Raw genomic sequence first — 26,126 nt, forward strand, 5'->3', positions numbered from 1 at the left:
CCACTGTTGGAAGGAGGCTAGTGAACCCCACTGGGAATGCCAACAGGCACAGGGGAGGGGAGAGCTGGGCAGGGTGTCTGTGGAGGAACTGGTGTCAGAGCTGGAGGACAGGGCAGCCGGGACCTCACTGAGAGAGGAGGCAGGTCCCCAGGGAGAGAGTGCTCAGGAGGGCGGACTCTGGTAAAAGGGGAGGAAGAGCTGGGAGGGAGATGAAGAAAGAAGGCTGGGGCTAGGAGGACCCCTGGGAAGTGATGGGGTCCAGAGGCAAGGAGGAGCCTAGAACCTCAGCCACTGGGCCAGGAAGCTTCAGCAAGGAAGTGATCCAAGCCTGATTAGGTCATTGATGCTCTTGAAAAAGCCATTTCCACAGCTCTGGGACAGGGTGTGGAAGTGAGGAGGAGCAGACTGAGAGCCCAGGACATGGCCTTGGAGGGTCAAGGTGGAACTGAGCTGTGGGCAGAGGAGCAGTATTCCAGAGCCCAGAGAGTGGAGTCAGGGGAGCAGAAGGAGTCCCGCAGGTGTGAGGTTAGTCGTGAATGGAGTGAAGAACTGGTGGTGAAAGAGAAAGGATAGTCTCCACTGCAGGGAGAAGGGAAGCCCCAGAGGTGGTACCAGGTGCCCATGTCTGTGGTGGGGGCTCAGGGAGTTTTGGAACAGCTGCAGTGGGAAGGGCTGGTGCCAGGGCTCTGCTAGCTCATGTCACCATCACCTGTCACTGTAGAGGCAGATCTTGTGTCCCCTGGGCCAGACCCCCCCTGCCCACATCCCCCTGGCAACTGGTTCCAACCCTCCAGGGCACCACCAGATACCTTGATAAGCCTTCTCTCGCTTCTTCTTCTCTGTGTCAATGTACTGCTCAGAGGCTGCCTTGATTTTCTGGACCCACGCTGTCCTGCAGGAGAAGCAGAGCACAGCCATGGGGGACTTCCCAGGGCCTCCAGGGCTCAACCACAACCCCACAACTCTGCCCTTCTTTTTTATCTTGCGAATCTCAGCATTAGCAAGTTTTGAATCGTACACCTGATATTAGTTCAGATGAAAAACCTGGTTGCTAATTGAGGTTGAATTGGATATTTCCAAAGACAGTTCTCAGCTGCTTACAAAACACCAGACCCTTGCAAGGTGCTGGGGACCCAGAGCTAAAGACGAAATTAACCACCTAGATGACAGCAGAGCATGAGAACTGTGCAGAGGAGGAGGGGTGCACCGGCTTGCCATCAGAGGCAGCCGCTATGGCGCTCCCCCAGGAAGGCTGGCCAGTGGCTTGTGGATGGGGACGGGGGGGACAGCAGGCTGGCGGAGTGCAGGTCTGAGGGATGTGGGGTTCAGGGAGGACTGAGGCTGAGCAGCACAGGAAGGATCTCAGAAACCAGTGAAGGCCATGGACCACCACCCAGGGGCATCCCTGATAGGACCTCAGTGGAGACTGAGGCCCTGGATCTGCCACCATGAAAGCTTGTGGGGAGGGAGTGGGGAGAGGCGTGGTAGGAGGAGCCTGACTCGGTACATCTAAACCAGGGTCTACCATGGGACTGGAGTGGAGTGGGGTGAGGTAAGAGAGGGGAGGACAGTTAGTAGGAAGTGAGCATGGGCGGAGACAGGTTCACAGCAGAGGGATAGGTCCAGGCTTTCTCCTAGATGTCAAGGCAGAACACACAGGGGCAGGACTGACCTTTCATTAATGTTGTCTGTTCGGAGGGTGTAGACCCGGTCAATGTGAGAAATGTGGAAGACGGGCTCATCGCTGGAAGGGTCTGTAGGCAGTTTCACCAAGACTTCATTCAGAAAAATGGGCTGAAAGAATTAGGGCCAAAACATGCGCTATGAGATGGGCCAATGCTCCACTCACCTACGTCTAGAGTCTCTGTTCTGAAGAGCCTTGTGGAGAAGTAGAAAGGAGACTGTCTGGCGTTTAAGGTCTTTTACCCAGGGAGAAACAAATGGCCTCCATTGTGTACACTTGGGGTGCATTAGGCGTTGCTGAACTGGGGACAGGAGCTCTGAGTGCCACAGGCTCTCCTCTGCACACTGACACCTGGCCCTGTGTCAGGCTGTTTATTAAAGACCTGATGCTGGATATGGACAGGTGGGACCAGGTGTCAATATGCGAGGAGGAAGCCAAAATCCAAAGCTGGATTCTGCAGATGCCATCAGTGGACAAAGAAAACCCACCACACTGGACTCCTTCCAGGCAAAAGAAGCGTGAGCCACCTAAAACAGGCGAAGAGTTCCATGAGGGCAGGCTCTTGAGGTCAAGGTGAAGCCTGGCCAGGCCTGGGGTGCTATAGCTGGTGGGCAGTACTCACCGTTTTATACATTTTGAACTGAGCATTGGACTTGGAGCTGAAAAGTTTCTCGGAGGCAGAGGAAACAGCGAACTGCTTGACCATATAGGTAAGCAGCAGGAAGTCATTGAAGAGGAATCCATGTAGTTCCTTATTGCTCTTGGTCTTGTATAGTTTCCCACTGTGTAAAAGCTTCCGGGGCCCCAGGCAGTTGGTGAGGGAGTTGAAAATAAGTTGCTTAAAGAGAAAGAAAATGTCACTTTGTAAGTCCCCCAGAACCATCCCAGCATCCCTGAGAGGCCAGGTCCCGGGCCGAGGGTGCTGTGGCGGGATTCTCTAGGAGACGATGTGGCCGGCATCTCGCCTCCACACAGGAGATCTGCACATGGCCCAGCAGAAATGGACACGCATGCACACCTCGGAATACTGGTTCTACCAGCTGAATTCAGAGAACTCAGAACAAAACTCAGATTGTCTCTACAGACAGGAAGGTGACAGACCGAGAAGAAACGCAGGGTGGTGCCTGCTCACCTGATCCAGGTGTGTACTTTCCATACTAGGGGAAGGTGAGAAGCTGGGTCCCCACCCAGCGTCTGCCAAATGGAATCTGGCTGAGCTGCACAGGCCTCACCTCTGCTAGACCTTCACATTGGACATGCGCCTGGATCCACTCCAGTCGGTCTGAATTCTCCTTTTCCCGAACTCCCTCGTTCACCTGAGAACAAAGCTCCTCAGCCCGCTCGAGGGACAGCTTCAGGGGGGAGTGGTCCACGTGACTCTCTGGGGTGTTCTCCAGAATCTGGAAGAGAGCAGGCAGTGTCCTGTGGGAGGCTCTGTGCCTTTCAGCCTCCTAACAGCTGCTGATCCACCGAGCGTCACTGCCTGCTCATGTGGGTGGGGCCAGGCAGTCTCTGGAGATACCAGAGCCAACAACATCATGGTTTCTGCCCTTGAGAAGTTCACAGTCCACATCCCTTAGGGACAGAAGGACAGGTAATGTGGTAGAACAGGGGGCGACAGATACTCTATGGATCTGTAGCTCTGATTGGGTCTGGTAATAAGCCTTATGTTAAAGGGTACAGACCTACGTCCACCCATAGTTGGTCACGTATCTTGTGCCTTTAGGGTGGTGAGCCCTTCAATATAAATTGACTACAGTTTTGACAAGTGTGTTAACTTGCTGAAGAGCAATGGTTCGTTACATCTTGAGGGTCAATGATTCTTTGAAGATTCTGATGAAAGCAATGACTTCATCAGACTTCAGCAGGTGCACTCAGTCCATTCTGAAGTGATTTCACAGAGGCCAGCACAACTTTGTGGGGTCTCTCTGGAAATTAAAGGCCCATCAGCAGACCACCACTGTTTAGAATCCGGCACTGTAGTCTGACAGGCCCACAGTCCTTTGTTTATAAGACCAACTGCAAAAAAGTCTGGAAGCCTCAAGTTCTTATTCGGCACTGGTTGGTGGCAAACCTCACTTGAATGGAAGAGATGTATTTGCTTGTTCTGTTTTCACTGATGGCTCCTGTATTCCTTTGTAGAAATGTTAGTGATTGGTTTTAAGTGCTGCCCTTGTCTTGCTGCTGTGTAATAAATTTATGGTATTTGAATTACTTTCTGAATTCTGGAATATATCTGGCCCCAGATGTTTCAGTTACAGGGCTGGGAGCTGGATTAACGTGTAATTAATCCAGCTCCCCAGCCATGGCATAGGTATCTGTAATATGGGGTCTAATCAATAGAAGTATCAGTCCTATGTGATTACTACTGTTTTTCATTGTAAATTATATAAATGATTTTTTGTGGAATAGTCCTTTGGAAAGTCTGCCTTCTCCTTTGAAGGTGTACTGCTTCAAGATGCCTAAACTGCTTATGTCAAAAACAAAAATGGATGGAATTTTGGAAGGGATGTTTGGTCAGCAAGCTGATGAGGGATGTAGTGAGGGCTGATCACAGTCTGTCCAGGATGTGTTGAGTTAGAGATGTCTGGGTCATCTGGGTAAAGGTGCTCCGTTGGAAGATGAATTTGCATCTCAGAAGAACGACTGGGGCTCGTGGTTATGGGGCCCGAGGTAGGGGACTCTGCCCTATCTCTGGACCCAAGGGAGTCCCCACAGCTACACACTTAGAGAGGCCTTCACCTTACCCAGATAAGCACACTGAGACTGGGCTACTTTGGCAGTTTCTAGAGAGTGGGATGACATTAGATGCTTCTTTTATTTGCCCATTAGGCTTTAGCCTTTGAATTGCGTGTGTATGTCCCTATGCATGCACATGCATACAGAGACACAGGAGCATGGTCTGTGCGGCAGTGGACCTCTTTTCCAGGGTCACACATGTGCAGGGCGAGGTTGGCATACTGAAACCTCTCAGTATCTGGCCTCTGTGAATCTCTACAGACATTTGGAATCTCTGCAGACATTTGGACAGCCCAGTGTGATTAAGACCGCCCAGTGTGGCACTCACACTTTTGATGAGCAGCGGGTAGCGGGTGATCCTCTGCATGGGCTTCAGTAGGAAGCTGGAGAGGGGCATTCCTTTACACCGAGGGTCTGAGGCCAGCTTCTGCAAACAATTGAGAGGCTTATGAGGAACTCATTGCCCCAGTCAAAACTAGGGGAACCCTAACCATACCCCTGCCTTTGACCACCTTTCAGATTTCAAATTTCTTATAATAACTTGGGATCCAAAATGATTCATATCAGGTTAGCAGCTGAAATCCCTCAGCCATGTGCTCACAAGCCCAGAGGCTGCTTCGGGCTCTTTCTCACATGCCGTTGGCAGCCTGTGTGGCCATTCCTCTTCTGCTTCTAAAACTACTCTCCCCTGGCTGCCTTCCCAGCCCGTTGGCCTTGGTCTTCGCATCCTTCTCCTCCTCTGCCCACTCTCTGTAGCTACTACCTCAGATGCCCTGCAGCTGAGGCCCAGCATCTGTAACCCAGACGTTCTCTGGTGTTCCACCCTCCCATGTGACATTCCTCCTTACCTGATGTTCCAAAGGCACGTTAGTTTCAACATACTCCAAATGAAGTCATCTTCCCTTGTAAAAGCCATCTTTTCTACCTCCATTCCTGAGCTGGCAGCAACCTTTGACATGCAGCCACCAACCCACAAGCACATCTGGGAGATGTCACTGACTCCCATCTCTGTCTCCTGAAGGGCTCTTGATTTCCTTACCCCATCATGCCCACTGTCTCTACTTCATCTGAAACAACTGCTTCCATTTATTGAGCACCTGCTGTGTGCTGCGTGCTGAAGGTGTGAGCTTGCTGATACTGTTTCTGTGGCCCTTTCTTCATGTGGCTGATTCATACCCATCTCTCAAGCTTGGGTCAGCTTCCCTTGGCTAGGTTCTCTCCCGGATGCCTTCCCTTCTCTCCATGACCCTTCTCTGGCCACCTTTAGCATATACCATACTTGAACTGGGCAATGCAGGTAGAGGCATCAAGTTTTAGGTGTCTCTGTCCCTCATTAGGCTGTGGAGGCTGGGGGGCCAAGGACCAATCCTATTTGCTCCTACTCCCAGTACCAGCACAGCACCTGAAGAGAGTAGCTAGTGTCTAGAATATTCATTTTTAATGACTGAAAAATACATGCATGATTATTTATCTTTCCCCATTATTGGACATTAAAACTGCTCCTCCTTTTGTTTTTGGATAGATGTCTATATGTGCTGCTATAACAAGCATCTTCATGTTTTTTACTTCTTTATGAGTTTTAAAAAGTAATATTTTGGGATACAGGTTATTGCCATAATAGATCCCAATTTGCAGTATTTCATGAACACAAGAACCATAAAGAAATGTAAAGAAGAGCAAGAAAACACATTTTGCTTTCATTTCCCTCATCCTTTTAACATGTGGAGTTAATAGTTTGTATTACTGAGCAACACCAGTGAAAAGAACTTTTCCAAATGTGACATTTTAGTCCAGCAACCAGCTATACAAAGTTCACTACTGTATTGTTACAAGGTAGTCGGTGGCTCATTATCTCTATGGAGTGTTCTCTTTCTGAGGACAGTTCTAACCTCCCCACTCCCACTTTGGTACTGGGGATTGAACCCAGAGTTGCTTTACTACCGAGCTACATCCCCAACCCTTTTTATTTCTTTTATCTTGACACAGGGCCTCGCTAAGTTGCTTAGGGTGTTGCTAAGTCTCTGAGGCTGATCTTGAACTTGTAATCCTCTTGCCTCAGCCTCCTGAGCCACTGGGGATTACAGGTGTGTGCCACCCTGCCTGGCCTCGCACTTCTAGTATTTAATTTATGACCATGGCTTCATAGAACTGATCATTTTTGCCTCTTCTCATCAGTTTCTGGAAGCTTTGATGACATCTTTGCACACTTCTGGTATATGTATAGGATCACAGATATGCATCTTATGCATTATGATAATTCCTGGTGTCTTTTGACACAGTTTGTTTTTCTATTTATTTTGTTTTGTTTGAGACACAGTCTCACTGTGTTGCCCAGGCTGGTTTCTTCCTTGTGGGCTCAAGTGATCATTTAACATCTTGAGTAGCTCTTGAGTAGCTAGGACTACAGGTGCATGCCACCATACCTGGCTATCTGCTTATTTTAAGTAAGTTTTATTTTATCTTGTTGCATTTTTTAATATTTATTTTTTAGCTATAGGTGGATACAATATCTTTATTTTATTTTTATGTGGTGCTGAGGATCAAACCCAGTGCCTCATGCATGGTAGGTGAGAGCTCTACCTCTGAGCCACAACCCCAGCCCCATATCTTGTTGCATTTTATACATTTAAGTGTGCTATTTTATACTCCTTCTGGAAAAGATGAATATTATATAAATATAATTTAAAAATTAAATAGCTTTATAAATCTTTCTTTGGGAAAATCAAGTAGCTGATAAATAAGTTTGCTTAAGAAACAAAATACTCTGCTATTCAATGGGCAAAATCATGGTCCCAGTGCCAAGAAAAGGCAACAAACACAAAGCTATCAGAAAATTCTCTCCATGTTTGTGTTTTCTTTGGAAATAGATGGGGACCCCTTTCTCCACTGCTCAGATTCCCTATGGGGCCAAGTACACTGCTGTTTTCAGCTCAGAAGGGGGCTGGCCTGCCTACTATCCCAGCAAAAGACATCTGCAAGGCCCCAGATGGAGTTACCTTTAAAAATTCTTTGAAGTCTGAGTCTTCATCTGTCTTCTGCTGCAACAGAGCTGCTCCATTAAGCTGACAGCTGCAGAACCGGATATAGGCCTGCATGTGGGACAGCTCGGCTGCCAGGATGTCCCCAATCATCTGCACTGGCATCTTCTCACCCCCAGTTTTCTTCCGTACCCGCAAGGCCCTGCAAATGACATATTCTCACCTTGTGTTTCTCAGTGAATGTCCCTGGTAATTAAAGGGTGAATGCCATGGGAGACCAAAGATAATGACACCCAGAGAGTTACCTAGGACACCTCTGGGACTGGGAGGGAAAGGTCAGCAGGAAGGAGAGGTACATGGGCAGTTCTAGAGCTCTGCTGACCAAGTCAACCAGGGGAAATGTTAGCAAAGAAAAAAAAATGACATCTATACACTTGGGCTTCTTAGGCCTATTTCGGTTTTACTTCAGTTTCTTAGTGAAGTTTCTTCTGAAAAATACTAACCAATTCAAATGAACCAATAAGAAGGGCACTGTCACTGTCTGTATGGGAAAAAAGGCACAAGAGCTGCAGAGGCCCGGGCAGAGGTAAATCAGCAGGGACAGAGCCCAGCCCCACTGCTCATTCTCCCCTAGGTGTAAAGGATGACAAGTGACCTGAGCAGTGGAATTTCACACCAGGACTTAGGATACTGCCATACTCTGATTACGTCTGGGGCATGAGTGGCAGCTCCTCTTCTGACTCTCACTATCCTCCTGCCAGAGCCAGATGTCTTACACTTTGGAATTATAGCACTTATATTTGGAATTATAGCACTTGCTTAATGATTTAATCATGTCTTTGTTTAATCAAATATTTTCTTTGTTATATTTCTTGACTTTCCTCAATAATTATGTATTTTACAGTGACTGGACATTTTACAAAGCTTGAGGGAGCAGAAACAGTTGAAGATTCCTTTGTGAAGTGGCCCCTGCAGGGGGTGATGCGTGACAAAGTCAGTGTGGCAGCAGTGACCGGGATGCTCATGACTCACTTCAGCAGCTTCGTGTTGGACATGATGAGCTCTTTCCAGTTAACAAATATTAAGGACATTTCTCCCTCAGTGAGAAAGCCTGACTCTGCCATCCGTTTCTGAAAAACCTAAGTTCAAAACATAGAAAAAATAAGTTAACCTTAGTGTGGATACATGCCTTATGTGTGCTGTAAATTAAACAGTGTCTTCATACACTCAAACTAGTAAGATCATGGTATTCTAAATAAGCATATTTATATGATTGTTAAATTTTAAACTGCATAATTTCCCTACTTTTTGTTATTTGGGTTCTATCAAGGGTGATTCTAAGGACTGAATCTGGTAACAACCGCTATCACAGGAGATTCTCCTACCCATCTCACAGGGACATTATGGAGGTTAAATAGACCCCGACACAGGTATCTATGTGTTATCTACATAGTGTAAGACCTTGCAGAACTGAGAAAGCATGACTATTGTTGGACTGAGCATCCCAGAGTTCTTGGGAATGGCTTGTGATGAATTCAGTAGAGAAACAGAGTGGGGCCCCCAGACTGATCCCCAAGCAGGTGTGGATCGCAGAGGGTGGCTGGCTGAGAGGAAGGAAAAATACTCTCCAACTGCATTCCATATGTATAAATATGCAGATGTGTGTGTTCACATGTGTGTGATGTGTATACAGTTCTCACAGAACTTCTCAGATGATATAGATAAAGGGAGTCAGGTATTAATTTTTCCCAATTGGCTCAGGAAGAAATAAAGACTTACCAAGTCATTTGATCAAGGTCACAAAGCTAGAACATGGAGCAGCTACAAAAATAAAAATTCAGCTCTATTTGATTCTAAGTCCAAGTTTCCAATACACAAATCTGACATCTAGGAAATGACTTTAAAATCTTAAGGACATAGAATGGTTATCTGGAACTATGCTTCTCATATGTGATCTTTCATGACATACTGCTCCTCACTGAAATCATTCAAAGGCTCCCCTACTGGTGGTGGGTTGAGCTGCAACTCCTTCCAGAGATTCACAGGCCTGTGAGATCTTCCCCCTCTGACCTCACCAACTGGCCCTCAGGTACTTGACACTCTGGCCATATTGCACAACCTCTGGGCTCCAAACCCCAACATACCTTCCCACTTCTGCTTCCTGAAGCACAGCTGGAAAAGTCCTTCCTGGCTGGGGGTGGACCCCTCTTTTGGCAGCTAGCTTTGATTGCATCCCACTCTGCCTCCCAACAGGACTGTGACCTCCCTGAGGACACGAACTTCCTTTTTCATCTCTGTTTTCTGGCATAGTGCTTTGCACCTGGTAGGCTGATGTTTGTTGAATTGAGTTGAATGTGGATTCACAGAATGAAGATATAAATGCTATGAACTGATACCCTCTGAAGACTGAAGATGTCAGGATGTTCCTATGAGAGTGACCCTAGAAAGACAGTCTTTCTGCTCTGAGGCTGCCACTAAGGACAGGAACGGCTCTGGTTTCTAGCTGTTCTTTTATCAACAAATTAATTTATGTCACTTTGTTTCTTAACTCTATATAGCAGTTCTGTGCCGGGCTCTGTGAGGGAAGCAGAGTGAATAAGTCAGGTCTTCTGGGAACTTCCATGGGAACAGAGCACCTGCACTGAGGGGCATTTAGGTCCAGGCCTTGCTGGGAGGCAGATGCAGACAGATCATGCCAGGTGTGAGGTGCATGTGTCCTCTTCGGGTGGTTTATTTAAGACATCTCACCTGAGCGCCTTGACACGTTTACTGGGAACTAAAAGCCATGCAAACAAAGTCTTTTTTTTTTTTTCTTTTTCCATCCAACATAAATCATTATAAAGTGCTTCTCTAACAAGGACAGCTTAGAGGTCACTGGTAACATTAATAGGCACAAATATAAACCAACAGTGAAGATATATTTGGAATATATTTTACAATTTGATCCTATTTATTTTTCTAAACTGATAGAAACATTAGGCAAACATCTCTACTGCTTTGCAGTTCCTCTGGAAATACCAAAGTTGATGAAAATGTCAGGTGTCAAAACAGCAGTGTAAATATAGTTAGGTAAAAATGTGAGGTCAAGTCTGTTTTGGAGCTTTACACCCACTCTGTCCCTTGTCTTTCCTTGATTGGTTCTACCACTTCAAACTGTGGCATTTCTGTGCCCTCCTGTTCTCTCTTTGCTCTGAATGAGCTAGCTTGGAAGAGAGCAGATACCCTCGTTAGACTTTCAATCCAACATTACCCAGTTGGCGCAGATGGCATTTTGAGGCTGTGCAAGTCCCTGCCACTGTCTGTGAATCTATGCATCAAAAGTGAGGTCCAGGGCTGGGGTTGTGGCTCAGCGGTAGAGCACTCGCCTCACACGTGCGAGACCCTGGATTCAATCCTCAGCACCACATAAAAATAAATGAATAAAATAAAGGCATTGTGTCCAACTACAACTAAAAAATAAATATTAAAAAAAAATAAGTGAGGTCTACCTGGTGTGATGGTGCACACCTGCAATCCCAGCTGCTCAGGAGGTTAAGGCAGGAGGATTTCAAGTTCAAGGTCAGCCTGGGCAACTTAGGGAGACCCAAACTAAAAATTAAAATTAAAAAAAGGGCTGGGGATGAGGCTCAGTGTTAGAGTGCCCCTGGGCTCAATTCCCAGTACCACAAAAAAGGGGGAGGGAATGTAGATCACTGGTACAGCGCATACCTAGCATGAGCGAGGCCCTGAGTTCAATCCCCAGCATTACAAAACAAAACGTGATGCCTTGCTTTGCTTCCAAGTGGGAGCAGCCCTGAGACTGACACCTGCCATCCTCTACAAAAGACAGCAGACGCTCCTGAGCTAGCTGGCAATAGCCCCTCACCTCAACAACAAGCTGCAGATCATCCATGTACCGCTCTTCCGTCTGAATCAGCTCATGAATGTAGCCCTGTCTTTTCCTCTCGATTGGCTGCATTGTGTCCAGGGCTTGGAGATCAGCACACCCTGTGGGAAGACAGGGTAGGGCTTAAAATATTATTTTGGTTGTTTTGTAGAAATAGACAGTTATCAGAAATATGCTAGGCTGACAATCTTTCCAAAGAGCGTGACACACAGACAGAGACCGACCCACTGCTTGAGTTAATAACCTACTACTCAGTGTGCCAAAGTGGTAAATTAGCCACATCTGTGATATTTCAATGTGCTCCTGATTTCTTTCTGAGTAGCAATGACAGGATTAAAGGATTTTTAGAAAAGGCCTCAAAGCGATAACTATGCTGAGTTTCTGAAGAATCTCACCACCTCAAGACATGTTTTAAATTATTGAAATGTTTTCCAAACTGCAGATCATGAGCCATCATTGGGTCATTATTAATTTAATTTTTTAAAATGCTGGTCAGGCCTAGCATTAAAAAAAATTAAATAGACTATCATGTATACAGTTTTGTTAAGTATTATTAAAGTTCTAAATTATGTATGTATTTGGGGATATAAAGTATTTCTTACTTTTAGTTATTGTTAAAAACATGTCTGAGAATCATGTCTCTAGATTTCTCAGAGGAAAGTTCTAAGGTTAGAAAACCTAAAATTCTCAGGACCCAGAGGTTCCCAACAAGACCACTGCCTTAAGCCACTGGAACACAGGAGTTCTAGCTGTGGATACAATGCAGCCAGCCCGGAGTCACCGAGAGGGAAGTCCCAAGCAGCCTCACACGAGGGAGAGGGGTATTGTATTCCCTTTGCATCAATTTATAGGCCCACCAGGAGCAGAACTAAATGTCAAACTGTGAACTGACATATTCCAGAATCATTCTCAAGTAACTGAGGGCTGGTCTGTGCACAGGGGGGCAAGGAATAGCTTAGGAAGCTTCTCTGCTGGCAAAAAGCAAAAGCAGATAGGTGCAATAAGATGTGTGGGACTCCTGGTTGGAACTGGGCATCCAACAGACCAAACCAATAGAGAACTTAATCACAGTAACTGAATTTTGGTTGGTTGCAGGAGGCCCTGTAGTCAATTAAGTAAATAAGCTATAAAAAACTAGGTAGTTAAGCAATGATCAATTGACAACTTGATGGAGTTGTAGCCAGTTAGTTGTCTTCTGTGTCTCACTTCCATTTTCTATAAATGCTGTCAGTCCACATTATTGGTTGGATTTCTCAGAACCCGTTCTGCTAGCTACCTAACTTGTGAATTGTTTTTGTCTGGTTTTATATTTCTTTGTACAAGTAAACTCTAAGTTTAATTGGTCTAAGGAATTTCTCTTCTAACAGTACCCAGCAAGCGTCAAAATAGGGTAGCAAGCAGTGTGTTTCAGAAAACTGTGAGGGGTGATGGGAGACAGACCCAATGAAGTGTGGATACTCTTTTGTAGTGGAGGCGTCAGAAAGGGCAGCAGGGCCTTGGGAATGGAGGGCATGTTGTGACAGATGCAGACACACCTCACAGGGAAGCCCCAGAAGTAGAACATGCAAGGATCAGAATTTTTTTTTTATGTGTGTGTGGTACTGGGGATTGAATCCAGGGCCTCAGGCATACCAGGCAAGCGCCACTGAGCTCCATCCTCATCCTGACACTATTTTTTTTTTTTTTTTTTTGGCGGGGGTAGGGAGAGTACCAGGGATTGAACTCCACGGCACTCAACCACTGAGCCACATCCCCAGCTCTACTTTATATTTTATTTAGAGACAGGGTCTCACTGAGTTGCTTAGTGTCTCCCAGTTACTGAGGCTGGCTTTGAACTCGTGATCCTCCTTCCTCAGCCTCCCAGGCTGCTGGGATTACAGGCATGTGCCACCAGACCGGATCTTAACATTGTTTTTTTTTTTTAATAGTTGTAGACGGACAGAATGCCTTTATTTTATTTGTTTATTTTTATGTGGTGCTGAGGCTGAAACCCAGTGCCTCATGTGTGCTAGGCAAGTGCTCTGCCACTGAGGTACAGCCCCAGCCCCATGACATTGATTTTTTAAAGGGAGTTTCTTTTTCTGATTTCTTCTGAATTTTTATAATATTTTGTATGGATTTGGGCTTATACATCTAAAGAAGATAGCTTTTCTGTTTTCTGTAGATGGGGACAACATATTTTAAAAAATTACTCCCACTGTGTGGTGGGTGGTTTGGAGGGAATTTGAAGATGGCAGGTTATGAATAGTGCTACCAAGAAGAAATCATAATGTTTCTGCCATGTTCAAATTAAGCTTTAAGGGGACTGCATTTTATTCTGTTTTGTCAGGGAGATCTGCAGAGAGTGACTGAGTGTAGTGAGTTGGGAAGGCTAATTGGCACAACTGGGCTGTTGTATAGCAAGGCCAGGCACAAGGCCAGACACCTGTGAAAGAGTGCTGCCTGTGGTACCACCAGGCACTGGTCATGACTGAGGGAAGCAATTAGAACGGTTTCTAAAGTTACCCCAGCTCTTACCTGGTGTTTTACAAACTTCAGTCATTTAGGTTTTACATTCAAGCTCTAGTATTATTTACTTAATATTTTTCTCTGAATTTGCTCATGTTTGAAGTTGAATGTGCTTATTATGTTTCTTAAAGTCATTGAATACACAATCATTAAAATAAAATGGGTCCACCTGGGCACTGTTTTGCACTCCAGTGCCTTATGTACTATGGGATGTTTGCATCACACTCCAGGAAAGAGTGATTTATATTAAAATTCACAAATAGTGGCCTCTTCTGGAATAATAGCTTGGAACAATGAGAAAAACCTCAGGTACTTAATCATTACAAAGTTGGAACACATGTAACATATGTTCATCAATGAGCACGAGGACAACCCTTGTCCACTATGCCTAGTGACACCTTTGCTTTTCATTACATGGCTCTTAAACTTCTCTCCTCTGTTCAAGTTTCCAGTCTGACTCCTGCCCTCCCCTCACAACAAGTTTCAGGAGAAAAATAAAGACGCAGTGCCCCTCGTACTTGCTGCTCACTCCTTCCGGGTCAGGGGACGAGGGAGTCCTAGTCCAGCATCCTTAACTTGCCCTCTCCTTCCTCCCTTCCCTTCACAATGCAATCTGCACTTTACTTCTTTCTTCTTAGGCCGTGAACAGGGTTAGGTGTTTCTCCTGACCCACTATTTAAAACAAACACAGCATCCTTCCTTCAACCCTGCTCCCTCCCTAGTACTTCTCTTTCTGTCTCATTGCTAAAGTCACAAAGGGGGTCTACAGTGCTCCCTGTTACTGCTCTGATCCTGCCTCCTGTCCCCCTCCCCCACTCGACACAGCTCTCAGGAAGGCAATGAGGACCTCAGCATTGCCAAGCTCAATGACCTCTCCTGGCTGTGGCCTCCTCTACCTGCCCACAGCACTGGCACCTCAGATGAACCAACTCTTGGGGGGCTTGAGCCTCTCCTTTCTCAGCCTTTGTGACTCTCCTTTCCTTGGTGCCCGCTTCTGCATTTCTGTCTCTGCCTGCCACCAGGCTCTCTGCTAGCAAATACTGAAGTAGGAAATGGTTGTTTCTGTCCTGTAAGGTCAAATGAATCTGGGCCATGTGGCAGACCGCATATTGCTCTCTTAGGGCCACAATGCACATTAGCTTAATAAGCTCTGAGAAGTCCTGCACTAAAGAAGTATTCAACTTGATGAACCCAGATTTGACCAGAGAACCTTCTTGTTTTGAAGGAAGGGGGGGTAATCTTTTGAGAAACTAAGGAATTAGGGATTTATGGATAGAATACACCCCTTTGCCATCTCTATACCAGCACTGTTCAATATAGTAGCCATTAGCAACAAGTGACTACTGAATGCTTGAAATGTCACTAGCCCAAAGAGACATGCTACAGATGTATAATACACACTGGATTTTGAAGACCAATTTCCAAAACCAAGTAAAATATCACATAAATAATATATTAATTATATATTGGAATATTTGGGGTATAAACTGGACTAATTAAATATCAGAAGCAATTTCATTGACTTCTTCTTACTTTTAAAAAAATGTGATTGCTGGAAATTTTAAATTTATATATGGGCTGTGTTTGTGATTCACATTAAATTTCTGATGAGCAGCTTAAGCCAGCCAGCACATTTTTTATGTTTCTTCCCTCACAAAATATTCAGTGGCTCCGGGTCTCTATGGTCTGGCTCCACCCATCTTTTCATTTCCCTGGCAGAGGCTTGGTTGTCCTAGAGGTCATACACACTTTCTATGGCTCTGCCATTGCTGTTCCTGTTGCTTCTACTATCCATAGCCTGGTTCTCCACATAGAACCATCTTACTTAGCCTCTGAGGTGCAGGTAAAGGGATATTATTTTGGGGAAACCTCTCCCATCCCTCGGTCCCACTGATCCCTAGACTAGCTTCTCCTTTGTGTTTCCATGGTATTTTTCTGTTTTTTTTTTTTTTTTTTTGGGTATGGGGTGGGTTGCTGGGAATTGAACCCAGGGCCTCCCACTAATTAAGCATGCCCTCTCCACTGAGCTATGCTTTCCACCCCTGTATCTGCATTAAAAAAAAAAAAATTCTTTTGTGGTTATAGATGGACAGCATGCCTTTATTTTATTTATTTTATTTTTATGTGGTGCTAAAGATCAAACCCAGTGCCTCACACATGTTAGCAAGCGCTCTACCACTGAGTCACAACCCCAGCACCCCTGTATCTGCATTAAAAAAAATTTTTTTTGTAGTTGTAGATGGACAGCATGCCTTTATTTTATTTGTTTATTTTTATGTGGTGCTGAGGATCGAACCCAGTGTCTCACATGTGCAGGTCAACTGCTCTGCCACTGAGCTACAGCCCCCTGTATCTGCATTTTAAAATGCATAATCTAACTCATATTATTCTTTTTTAAATATTTATTTCTTAGTTGTACACAATACCTTTATTTTGTTTATTTATTTTTATATGGTGCTGAAGATCGAACCTAAGGCCTCGAACGTGCAAAGTGAGTGCTCTACTGCTGAGCCACAACCCCAGCCCCTTATATTGTTCTTTTTTAATATTTATTTTTTAGTTGTAGTTGGACACAATACCTTTATTTTGTTTATTTTTATGTGGTGCTAAAGATCAAACCTAGGACCTCCAGTTAGGGAGTGCTCTACCGCTGAGCCACAACCCTAGCCCTCATATTGTTCTTAATCTGTATAGTTATTATATCCAGGTTTCCCACTGGAGGTTGAAGATTTTGTCTTAACACAGGTCTATAATAAGACGAGGCACAGTGCTCTAACCACCGGGGGTCAGGCCACATTTGTTAAGTGGTATAATATGGTTCTTGTCTTGTTTATCCCCAGATCCATTTCTCCCCTTTGCCTGCTTTGTTCTGGCTGCAAGGAAGACAAGCTTTCCTTTTAGTTGGCTTCTGCCTGGGTTTGACCAATGAGAAGAGGTTCTGGCAGGAGACTGAAGATGACAGGGGGGACTAGGAAAAAATCCTCCCACCAGAACAGTGAGATGGTAAGAAAGCTTCCGTCTCTGCTGAGTGAAGAAGGAAATGCTGGGCTTACATATCTTGGAGTTCAAGAATTCCTCAACTGATGAATCAATATGAAAATTGGTCTTTGGCTGGTGATACCCTGAGGGTACTTGGCCAAAGAATATGTATGACTGGTCTGGAGGATCACTCTCAGTACTTTGGTTCTCAAGGATTTCCACAGAAAACCTAAAGATGACTGAAAGCAAAAAACAACAACAACAACAAAACAAAACAAAAAAAACAAGTAACCCTCACCCCCCCAAATAAGGATCAAATCCACCATAATAAAAAAGAGAATTAGAACCTCCCAAACATAACAAAATATAAGTAGAGATGTAAAATATGTTTAACATAAGACCATATGAAGGGCTTCAAAAAATAAGAATAGGCAGATTTGAAAAAGAAATAAAAATAACAAATATTATCATGGACACATCTGAGGAAAGAATTAATAAATCTGAAAACAGATCTAAAGAAAACAGCCCAGAAAGAAAGAGATGGAAAAAATGGAGGTTATAAGACACAGACTATGGCCTAACTTATATATCAGAGAATAAAAGAAAGCAGTGAGGTAATATTGAGATCACAATGGTTGAGACTTTTCTAGTATTGATGATATAACTCCTTACAATTTCTTAAAGGAGGAACAATTATTTCTGCTTAGAAAAAATAAAATAAATCCATAGTCAGATTATAGAATACCAAGGAGGCAAAAAAAAAAAAATGATTAAACAGAAAAGAAAAACCAGAATAATCACATAGGAACAGCCATTAGAGTGGCTGCACACCTTTACACAACAATAGAGTGTAGAGGAAAAAAATAACTGTCAATCTAGAAATTGAATTATACTACCATTCCTGAATGGGGGAGAAACAGACATTTTCAGGCAAAGTCGGCAGGCACTTACCACTAACAGACACACTGAGGAAATATTAAGAGGTGTGTTTCCGGAAGAAGGAAATTGACTAGGAAGGGGAAAAATGAGATATAAGGAAGATTGGTGAGCAAAGATAGTAATAGGTGAAAATTCAAAATAACCATTGACTATATAAAATAATAATAATGGCTAAGTTGGTGGGTATAAATAAAAAGTGGTTAAAATACAAAACATAGTAATCTGAAAGAGGAGAATTATTCTGTTTGCATTGATCATGAGAAGATACTGATCAAATTTAGACTTCATTAAGGCAAACATATGGTAAAAATGGAAAAGTAACTACTGACAGAATAGTCAGCACACAATTTCCAAATCAGTACAGGAAATAAAGAAACTTGCTCAATGCAGTGGAAGTCTGTGCTGGTAGAACAAAAGAAGCAAAGAAAATGCATGGAAAATGAAAATATTATAATGTGATAAATATAAAAAGTATTAAATTGTCCTCATCAATGAAAATGGCTTGAATCTGTCAGTAAAAATAGAGATTTTAGATTAAAAATACTAAAAATAGAAATGTTGGAAGTAGAGGGCTGGAAAAAAAACTATATGAACATAAATTCTCAATAAGCAGCTAGGGAGCCTTCATCAGCAACAAATTAGGCTTTAAAATATCTGCACAAGGCAATAGCAAATAACTCAACTGGAAAATGTAATAATTTGTAACTAACAGAAAGGCCTCAAAGTGCAAAATAAAAAGTGAACAGAATTATTACCACCCTTCACTGACCTTAAGAAAAATAAGATATCCATAATCATAGAAGTGAGTTTAATATCTGTATCAATGAAAATTCCTAAGATACTGAAAGATTTGAACACCGTTAACAACCTTGATATAATGAACACTTATACAAGAAAATACACTTTACACTTTTTTTTTTTTTTTAATACTAGGGATTGAACCTAGGGGTGCTCTATCACTGAGCTACATCCCTAGCCCTTTTTATTTTGAGACAGGGTCTCTCTAAGATGCTTAGGGCCTCTCTAGGTTGCCGAAGCTGTCCTCCAACTTGAGATCATCCTGCATCATCAGCCTCCTGAGTCACTGGGATTACAGGTGTGTGTAAGAAAATACTTTTTTTTTTTTTTTTTTTTTTAAGAATCCACAGAACCAGTTTCAACAAATATCAATAATTTGTATTACTATGGGCAAAAGATTTACCAAATATAGCAAGAAAAATGTAGACTTAACATTATTTTCAAACGCTTTAATTTAAAGAAGAGAAGCTTCCTAATATCCCAGGTAGTTTTCTCCTTTAGTAACAGGTACTCATTTTACTTGACCTACCCACTAATCCTTGTGATGAGTGATACCCCTCTCTGTCTCTTTGTGCTATGCAACTACGTAAACACTCTACCACTGAGCTATCTCCACAGTCCTCTTCCTCCTCTTTAAAATCCTTTTTCTGTTGGCTTCTAGTTAGTACTCTCCTCATATCTTCCCACCTCCCTGCTCAGCCTTTAAGGTTCCTTTCTGGACTCTTAATGTTGAGTGCCCTCTCCTTCAATTCTTGGAACTCAGTGTGCTCACAGCCTTGGTGATCTAGTTCATTCTCCTGACTTGGGATGTACTGAAATACTCCAGAATTTATACCCCACCTGTGTGTCTACAAGGCACATCAAGGTAACAATTAAAAGCCAACTCCTAATCATCTTGCTTCAACCTGCTCCTCTTTCATTATTTTCCACCTAGGTCTCTCTGGTGGCTCAGGCCAAGATCTTTGGAGACATCTTTCATACCTCTCTTACCACACTCCACATTCAATTCCTCTGTTGGCTCTATCTTCAAAATACATCCATAATTTGAACCTTCTCACCACATTTATCACTTCATCCTAATTCAAGCCACCATCATTCATACTCAGATTACTGAACTGGTGTCCTAATGGACCCCCTTGCTTCTGATCATTCCCCCCTCCCACTTTAATCTAGCAAGCCAGGGTGACCCTGTTAAAACTATCTCAGGTCATGTCACTCCTATGAGTAAAACCCTCCCAAGGTTTTTCTCACTGCAAGCAAAAGCCAGAGTTATTACAAACAGTACACAAAAACTTCAATAATCTCTCCCACCTCCTCGATTATCCTCCTCACTTTCTTCCCTCTCTTCCGCCCTGCACTGGCCGCCATGCTGTTCTCATTACAGGCACACTTCTGCTGCAGAGCCTTTGTCTGTGCTGTCTGTCTCCTCTGCCTCAAAGGATCCTCCAGAGAGCCACCTGGCTCCTTACAGCTATCCCCTATTCCCTTCAGGTCTTTGGTTCAACATCACTATTAGGAAGAAGCTTCATTTGAATATATTTAAAATGAAATCCCTTGATCCACGTCCTCCTTAGCACTTCCCTATTCTGTTTCTAAACACTACTCACTTTACTTGTTTTGTTTTCTGTTTCACTCTACTCAACTGCTATCTCCAAGAGGTCAGGATTTTTATCTGTCTTATAATTGGCTACACCCCCCGGGCTATATCAATAAATGCTTATAGGTTGTGATATGAAGATGAACTTGAGCTTCAGGGGACAGTACAGCAACATTAAGAAGTGGTCACAGACACTGATGAAAACTTCTTGACAGATTTTTTTCTGGTGGGCAAAGAAGAAAAATAAGAGATCATGGTTACTATCAGCTCAAAGTTCCCAGACAAATAATTAGCAGTGGGTTGGGCCAAAAGACCCTCACACTGTGGCAGAATATGAAGATGGGGAGACAAGTTATGAAGACTCTGTGTCCCACCATCACAGCTGGGGACCACTGTGCTGTTATAGTGCAAGCAATAACAAGAAGCCAAAGAGAGATCCTTAGGAGAGGAGAAAAGATCTACAAGATTCCAAAAGGTGAAGGGCAAAAGACAATGTGCTGACTAAAACAGAGAGGGCTTGTTCAGATTATGTAATAAGTCCCAGACAAGTGCTGGCCCATTCTGAGAGCAATGGCCTTGAATAATGCTATTCTCTGTGTACTCAGTTAAGTAGTCAGAGTAGCACATAATGGTTTTGTACTGTGTTTAAGCTCAGTGATAACATAAGATTTTAACAGTAAATCCAGATGACTAAACCGGGTGCATTTATATTGCAGGTTGCCTTTATACTGAAATTTTATTAGGGCACTAGAAAATTACTGGATATTTTATTTTGTAAAAGAATAATAGCCTTTTGGGCTGGGGATGTGGCTCAAGCGGTAGTGTGCTCACCTGGCACGTGTGAGGCGCTGGGTTCAATCCTCAGCACCACATAAAAATAACATAAAGATGTTGTGTCTGCCGAAAACTAAAAAAATAAATATTAAAAAAATTCTCCTCTCTCTCTTAAAAAAAAGAATAACAGCCTTTTATCTACTTTGCAAATATTTATTAAGTACAGTGTACCACAAAGCCTGTATATTGTGTTTTTGTTTTTGAAAATTTAAATAATTCTTGAACAAATTTTTACCTTTTTTTTTTTTTTTTCCCCAGTAGTGCTGGGAACAGATCTACCACTGAGCTACATCCCCAGCTCCTTTGGACAAATTTCGAAATTACTGTGTCTTTTGATGACTACCATTTGTTGTTGTTGTTGTTATCAGTTACTATGTTGCTCACTTGAACTCAAATTCTTATTGCAATTTAAAGCCATAGACTATCAGAAAGCAAATACATGGCTATCAGAAAACCGTATTCTAGAACTATCAAAGCAAGTCTGTTGATAAATTCAAGGGGTTAAAGAAAAATTTTATTGGATTTGTTTTTAGTTTTTAATCTACTATAAAATTTTATATGCCTAAGGTTAACAAAGGCCATTTAATGGTAGGCTGAAGTACTAAACTATAGATTCAGGCTCCTAGAGCAGTTAGTTCAGGCTGTATTTGTACTCTTTCTAGCCTGCCAGAGTCCTATCACCAACTCAATTGAGGGAATTAATGCACTCTTATTATGAAGCTGCCTTTTTTTTTTTTTTTTTTTAATACTGGGCCCTGCATGTGCTAGGCAAGTGCTTAGCCCCAGAATTTAGATTGTTGTGAAGAGAAGTTATGAAACATGTTTCTTCATGTTTACCCAACATAGAACTTTCAATTCCAACAATAAAAATAGCTGTTACCCACATGTGATCTATCTTCTAATGCAGGCAACTTTAACCCCTCCTGTATAAATAGAGCATGTGAAGCTTGGTGGTAAGTGGCTTACTGTAGACTTCAGAACTACCAGATCTTCAAATCTAGCGATCTGGATTCCACTCTTCCACTTGGAAAGAGCAAGCCGTATTAAGTGGTGCTTATACTGCACCCACTGAAGATAGTGTGTATAAACCTGACCTCGTCTTATGCCAAAATGAATTGTGGAGGGAAAAGGATTTAGGATTTTTTTTTCTGAATGCTAAATAGCCCAAGGCACTGCAAAAGCCAATGGGGGTCTTTCTCTCCTTTAAATCTTGTTTGTGTCTAAGAAAAGAAACTGGTTCCTTTATACACTCCTCTACTCTATCATGCACATACTTAGACTATGTAGCTAATAGCTAATTACAAATCTATATACTGTAGCTCTTTCTACCAGTACACCAGTTACACAGTACTATCCTGGGGCAATACGAGTTTTATAAGCACATATATTTTCTCTTGGTATTATTGAAAAGCCTACTACACCTCTAATCTCCCCCAATGGTATGATTATACAACTCATTTTCAACTTGTTTATGACTGGAGACTCTGCCCCAAAGTGCTGAATTTAGGACACACTCATTCTCTACCACTTCCTGATTCTGATTTCATGGTGGCTAACAGATAATTACAGGTGACATAGGAATCCAGTGGAAGGTTCTTCCAGGATAGCCTGGACTCATCTAACACAGTTAATTTTCTTCACCCTCTTCTCAATTCAAGATGCACCATTGGTAGTGCACCATTCCATCTTGAATTAACTGATGATTGTTCTGCTTTTCCAGTTTGGAAGAGCAGCCAACCCCCAGGAAAGATGGTGGTGGTATCAAAATGCTTACTGCATCACTTGGTACACAGCAAATGTTTATTACATGTTAATTATTATCTCTAGCATCTATTATGAGCCAGGCAAAGAACTAATGCTTTACAAATGCCTAAGCCTCACTGTAGGTATTTCTGTCCTCATTATACAGACAAGGCTAAAGCTCAGAGGGTAGAACCAGGGTTCAAAGCTACTCTATTTCCCACTGTGCTCATTTTATTACCCTCTTTGAAAGACTAACTGATTTTTGCCTGTTAATAACAGCCTTAATAATGTCTTCCTTAAGAACATCTTTCATAAGTTGTTGTTAAAGACTAACATTAAAAAGTGATTTAAGCCGGGCTCAGTGGTACATGCCTGTAATCCCAGTGACTCAGGAGGCCGAAGCAGGAGGATGGAGAGCTCAAAGCTAGTCTCAGCAACTTAGTGAGGCACCTAACAACTCAGTGAGACCCTGTCTCTAACAAAATATTAAAAAAGGGGCTGGGGATGTGCTCAGTGGTTAAGCACCCCTGGGTTCAACACCCCCGTACCAAAAAAAAAAAAAAAAAAAGATTTAAAAGCTAATTCTAAAATTTATATAGAGAAGCAAAAGACCCAGAACAGCCAATACAATACTATAGAAGACAAAAGTTGAGGATACTACTACTCAACCTCAAGGCTTACTTAGTTTCCACAAATAGGGGTTGAGGATGTAGCTCAGTGGTAAACTACTTGCCTGGCATTCACAAGGCCCTGGATTCAAATCCTAGCACCAACAAAAAAGAAAAATAGTTCCAACAAATGGTGCTGAACAAGTGACATATATATCCTTCATGAAAACTAAAATGCACCATTGTCCCAAGACCCAAATATGAAACACCACACAGAACATAACATAGGAGAAAATCTACCTGTCCTTGGGTTTGGTAACAACTTTTAAGGTATAGTCTATAAAAGAAAGAACTGATAAGCTGGACTTCACTAAAACTTTCTGCCCTGTGAAAGACATGGTCAAGAAAGATAAGCCACAGACTGGGAGAAAATATTTGTAAAAGACATTTATTTTCCAAAGTATACTAGGCACTCTTAAAAACAAGAAAACAACCTGATTTTTAAAATAGGCCAAAGATCTCATAGAAACCTTACTAAAGAAGATATGCAGATGGAAAATAAGCATATGAAAAGGTTATCAACATTAGATGTCTTCAGAGAAATTCAAATTAAAACAAGACACAATTGCACACCTATTATAATGGCCAGTATCCATAATGCTGTTGAAACATGGGACATAGAGCAATAGAAGTTCTAACTCACTGCTGGTGGGATACCAAATGGTACAGCCACTTTGGAACAGTTTGGCTGTTACAAAACCAAACATAGACTATTATTCAGCAATCATGCTCTTTGGTATTTACTCAAAGGAACTATAAGCCTTTGTCCACATAAAAACCTGCACACAAATACTTAAGTAGCTTTATTCATAATTGCCAAAACTTGGAAGCAACCAAGATGTCTTCAGTAAGTGAATAAACAAACTGATACCTCCAGACAACAAAATATTATTCAGCATCAAAAATAAGAATTATCAAGTTATGACAGATATGGAGGAAACATGTTCACATTACTAGACGAGCCAAGACTAAATGCTATATGATTGTAACCATGTAATGTTCTGTAAAAGCAAAACCAAGGAGATAGCAAAAAGATCTGTGGTTGTCAGGGTCTAGAAGGGAGGGAGGAATGACCAAGTGGAGCACAGAGAATTCTCAGGGAAGTTGGATTACTCTGAAATGTACCATAATGGTAGATACATGTCATTACGATTTGTCCAAACTCACAGAGTGTCTAACACCAAGACTTCAGGCAATGATGACATGTCAGTGCAGATGTATTGCTGAGGTAGGGGATGTAGATAATGGAAAGGCTAAGTATCTGTGGGGGTGGAGGGCATTAGAATATATAAACCTTCCTTGTAGTTTTGCTGTGAACCTAAAACTGATCCAAAGTCTTAAAAAGTGATTATGCAGAATAATAACTCCATTAGAAAATAAGCAAAAGATCTGAATAGACATTTCTCCAAAGATATAGAAATAGCCAACAATCTCATGAGCCGAGTGCTGTGGTGCATGCTTGTAATCCCAGCAGCTCAGGCTGAGGTAGGAAGATGGCAAATCCAAAGGCAGCCTCAGAAATTTAGTGAGGCCCTAATAACTCAGTGAGACCTGTCTGTAAGTAAAATAAAATATAAAAAAAGCTGGGGATGTGGCTCAGTGGTTAAGTGCCACTGGGTTCAATACCCAGTATCTACTCCCTCCCCAATAAAAGTAGTGAAGTACACTGAAGGATCTTAGAAAAGTACTTACACTAATAAGTCCTCAATAAAGAATGCTTTTCGGGGGGGGGGGGGTGTTGGGGTTGTGGTTCAGTGGTAGAGCGCTTGCCTAGCACGTGTGAGGCACTGGGTTCGATCCTCAGCACCACATAAAAGTAAATAAATAAAATAAAGGTTAAAAAAAAGAGAATGCTTTACCTGTTTCCTTTTCTGGTACTAGCAATGGTTGCACAGCTAAAATTTCATTACTTTTTAAAAATGGGGAGACATTAGCATAACAATCTATTCTTGCCGAAAGTGTTTTCTGTCTTCATTTGTTCCTTGCACTATTCCATCCCTAACTGTGGGTCTCAAAGGTCTGATCTTCTCCCCAAGAAATCTCATCACCTTTTTCTGGTTTGACAGCCACCAGTATGTACGGTAGTGCACCATTCCATCAGCTGATGTCTTTCTGATGCTGTATATTTTATTTATATCTGTCCACTTTCTGGACAATTCTATCTAGATGTCCCACAGGCACCTTATAAATAAAATCCTAACTCATCTTCTTCCCCCAAACTCTGGTTCTTTACTGCAATTGGTGGCACCATTATCCCACTGTTACTCAAGATACAAACCTGGGAATAACTGACTCTTCTACCTACTCTCACATTCCACTGATCTTCAACTTCTGCTAATTTTCCCTCAGAACTCTTTCTTCACTTTTTCTCCACCATGGCTGTATGTCAGAATAACATGGGGAACTTTAAAAAATCCCTATGCACAGGCTGAACTTCAAGCCATTCAGGACCAAGTCATTGACAGTTTCTTTTTCCCCTAGAAAAACAAGGCAATCTATGATTTAACCATTGGCCTGTTTCTGAAGCCTCAACTTCCACTGGTCCTGGCTTTGCACTGCCTCTAGCAATACTGAACTGCTTATGATCACACCTCCAGCCCCCAGAATCTGGCTTGCCCTACTTATCATAGGGATCTGGTAGTTGCTTCCTCCAGGATGTCTTCTCTCCCTCATCAATCTGTGGTTGAATCAGGTATTCCTCCTCTGTACTCCCATGGAGCCAGTAAGTATCTGTTGCTGTGTTTTATAATTAACTGCTTCTGCACCTGATTCC

At 42.7% G+C, this 26,126-nt stretch overlaps 2 protein-coding genes across 6 annotated transcripts in view; one reads left to right on the forward strand and one right to left on the reverse strand.

Annotated features, from left to right (window-relative positions):
• Fam228a (family with sequence similarity 228 member A) overlaps window positions 1-8,607 on the forward strand; it is a 29,389-nt gene extending 20,782 nt beyond the window's left edge. The window contains exon 6 of the mRNA XM_071601385.1: window positions 8,306-8,607. Coding sequence (XP_071457486.1) covers window positions 8,306-8,330 — 25 coding nt within the window. The 3' untranslated portion in view covers window positions 8,331-8,607. The remainder of the gene's footprint in view (window positions 1-8,305) is intronic.
• Window positions 1-26,126, reverse strand: part of Itsn2 (intersectin 2) — a 126,648-nt gene that overhangs the window by 4,466 nt on the left and 96,056 nt on the right. For 4 of the 5 annotated variants that reach the window (XM_071601381.1, XM_071601382.1, XM_027937896.2 and 1 more), the window contains 8 exons: window positions 11,267-11,388; window positions 8,434-8,540; window positions 7,420-7,603; window positions 4,752-4,850; window positions 2,917-3,084; window positions 2,307-2,522; window positions 1,673-1,794; window positions 810-892 (listed from right to left, as the gene is read on the reverse strand). In XM_071601381.1, the coding sequence (XP_071457482.1) occupies window positions 810-892; window positions 1,673-1,794; window positions 2,307-2,522; window positions 2,917-3,084; window positions 4,752-4,850; window positions 7,420-7,603; window positions 8,434-8,540; window positions 11,267-11,388 (1,101 nt within the window). Of the gene's footprint in view, window positions 1-809; window positions 893-1,672; window positions 1,795-2,306; window positions 2,523-2,916; window positions 3,085-4,751; window positions 4,851-7,419; window positions 7,604-8,433; window positions 8,541-11,266; window positions 11,389-26,126 lie in introns of those variants that run through there. The other variant, XM_071601383.1, reaches the window with a different exon arrangement.

Source organism: Marmota flaviventris, chromosome 14, assembly GCF_047511675.1.
Source record: "Marmota flaviventris isolate mMarFla1 chromosome 14, mMarFla1.hap1, whole genome shotgun sequence".
NCBI lineage: Eukaryota > Metazoa > Chordata > Mammalia > Rodentia > Sciuridae > Marmota > Marmota flaviventris.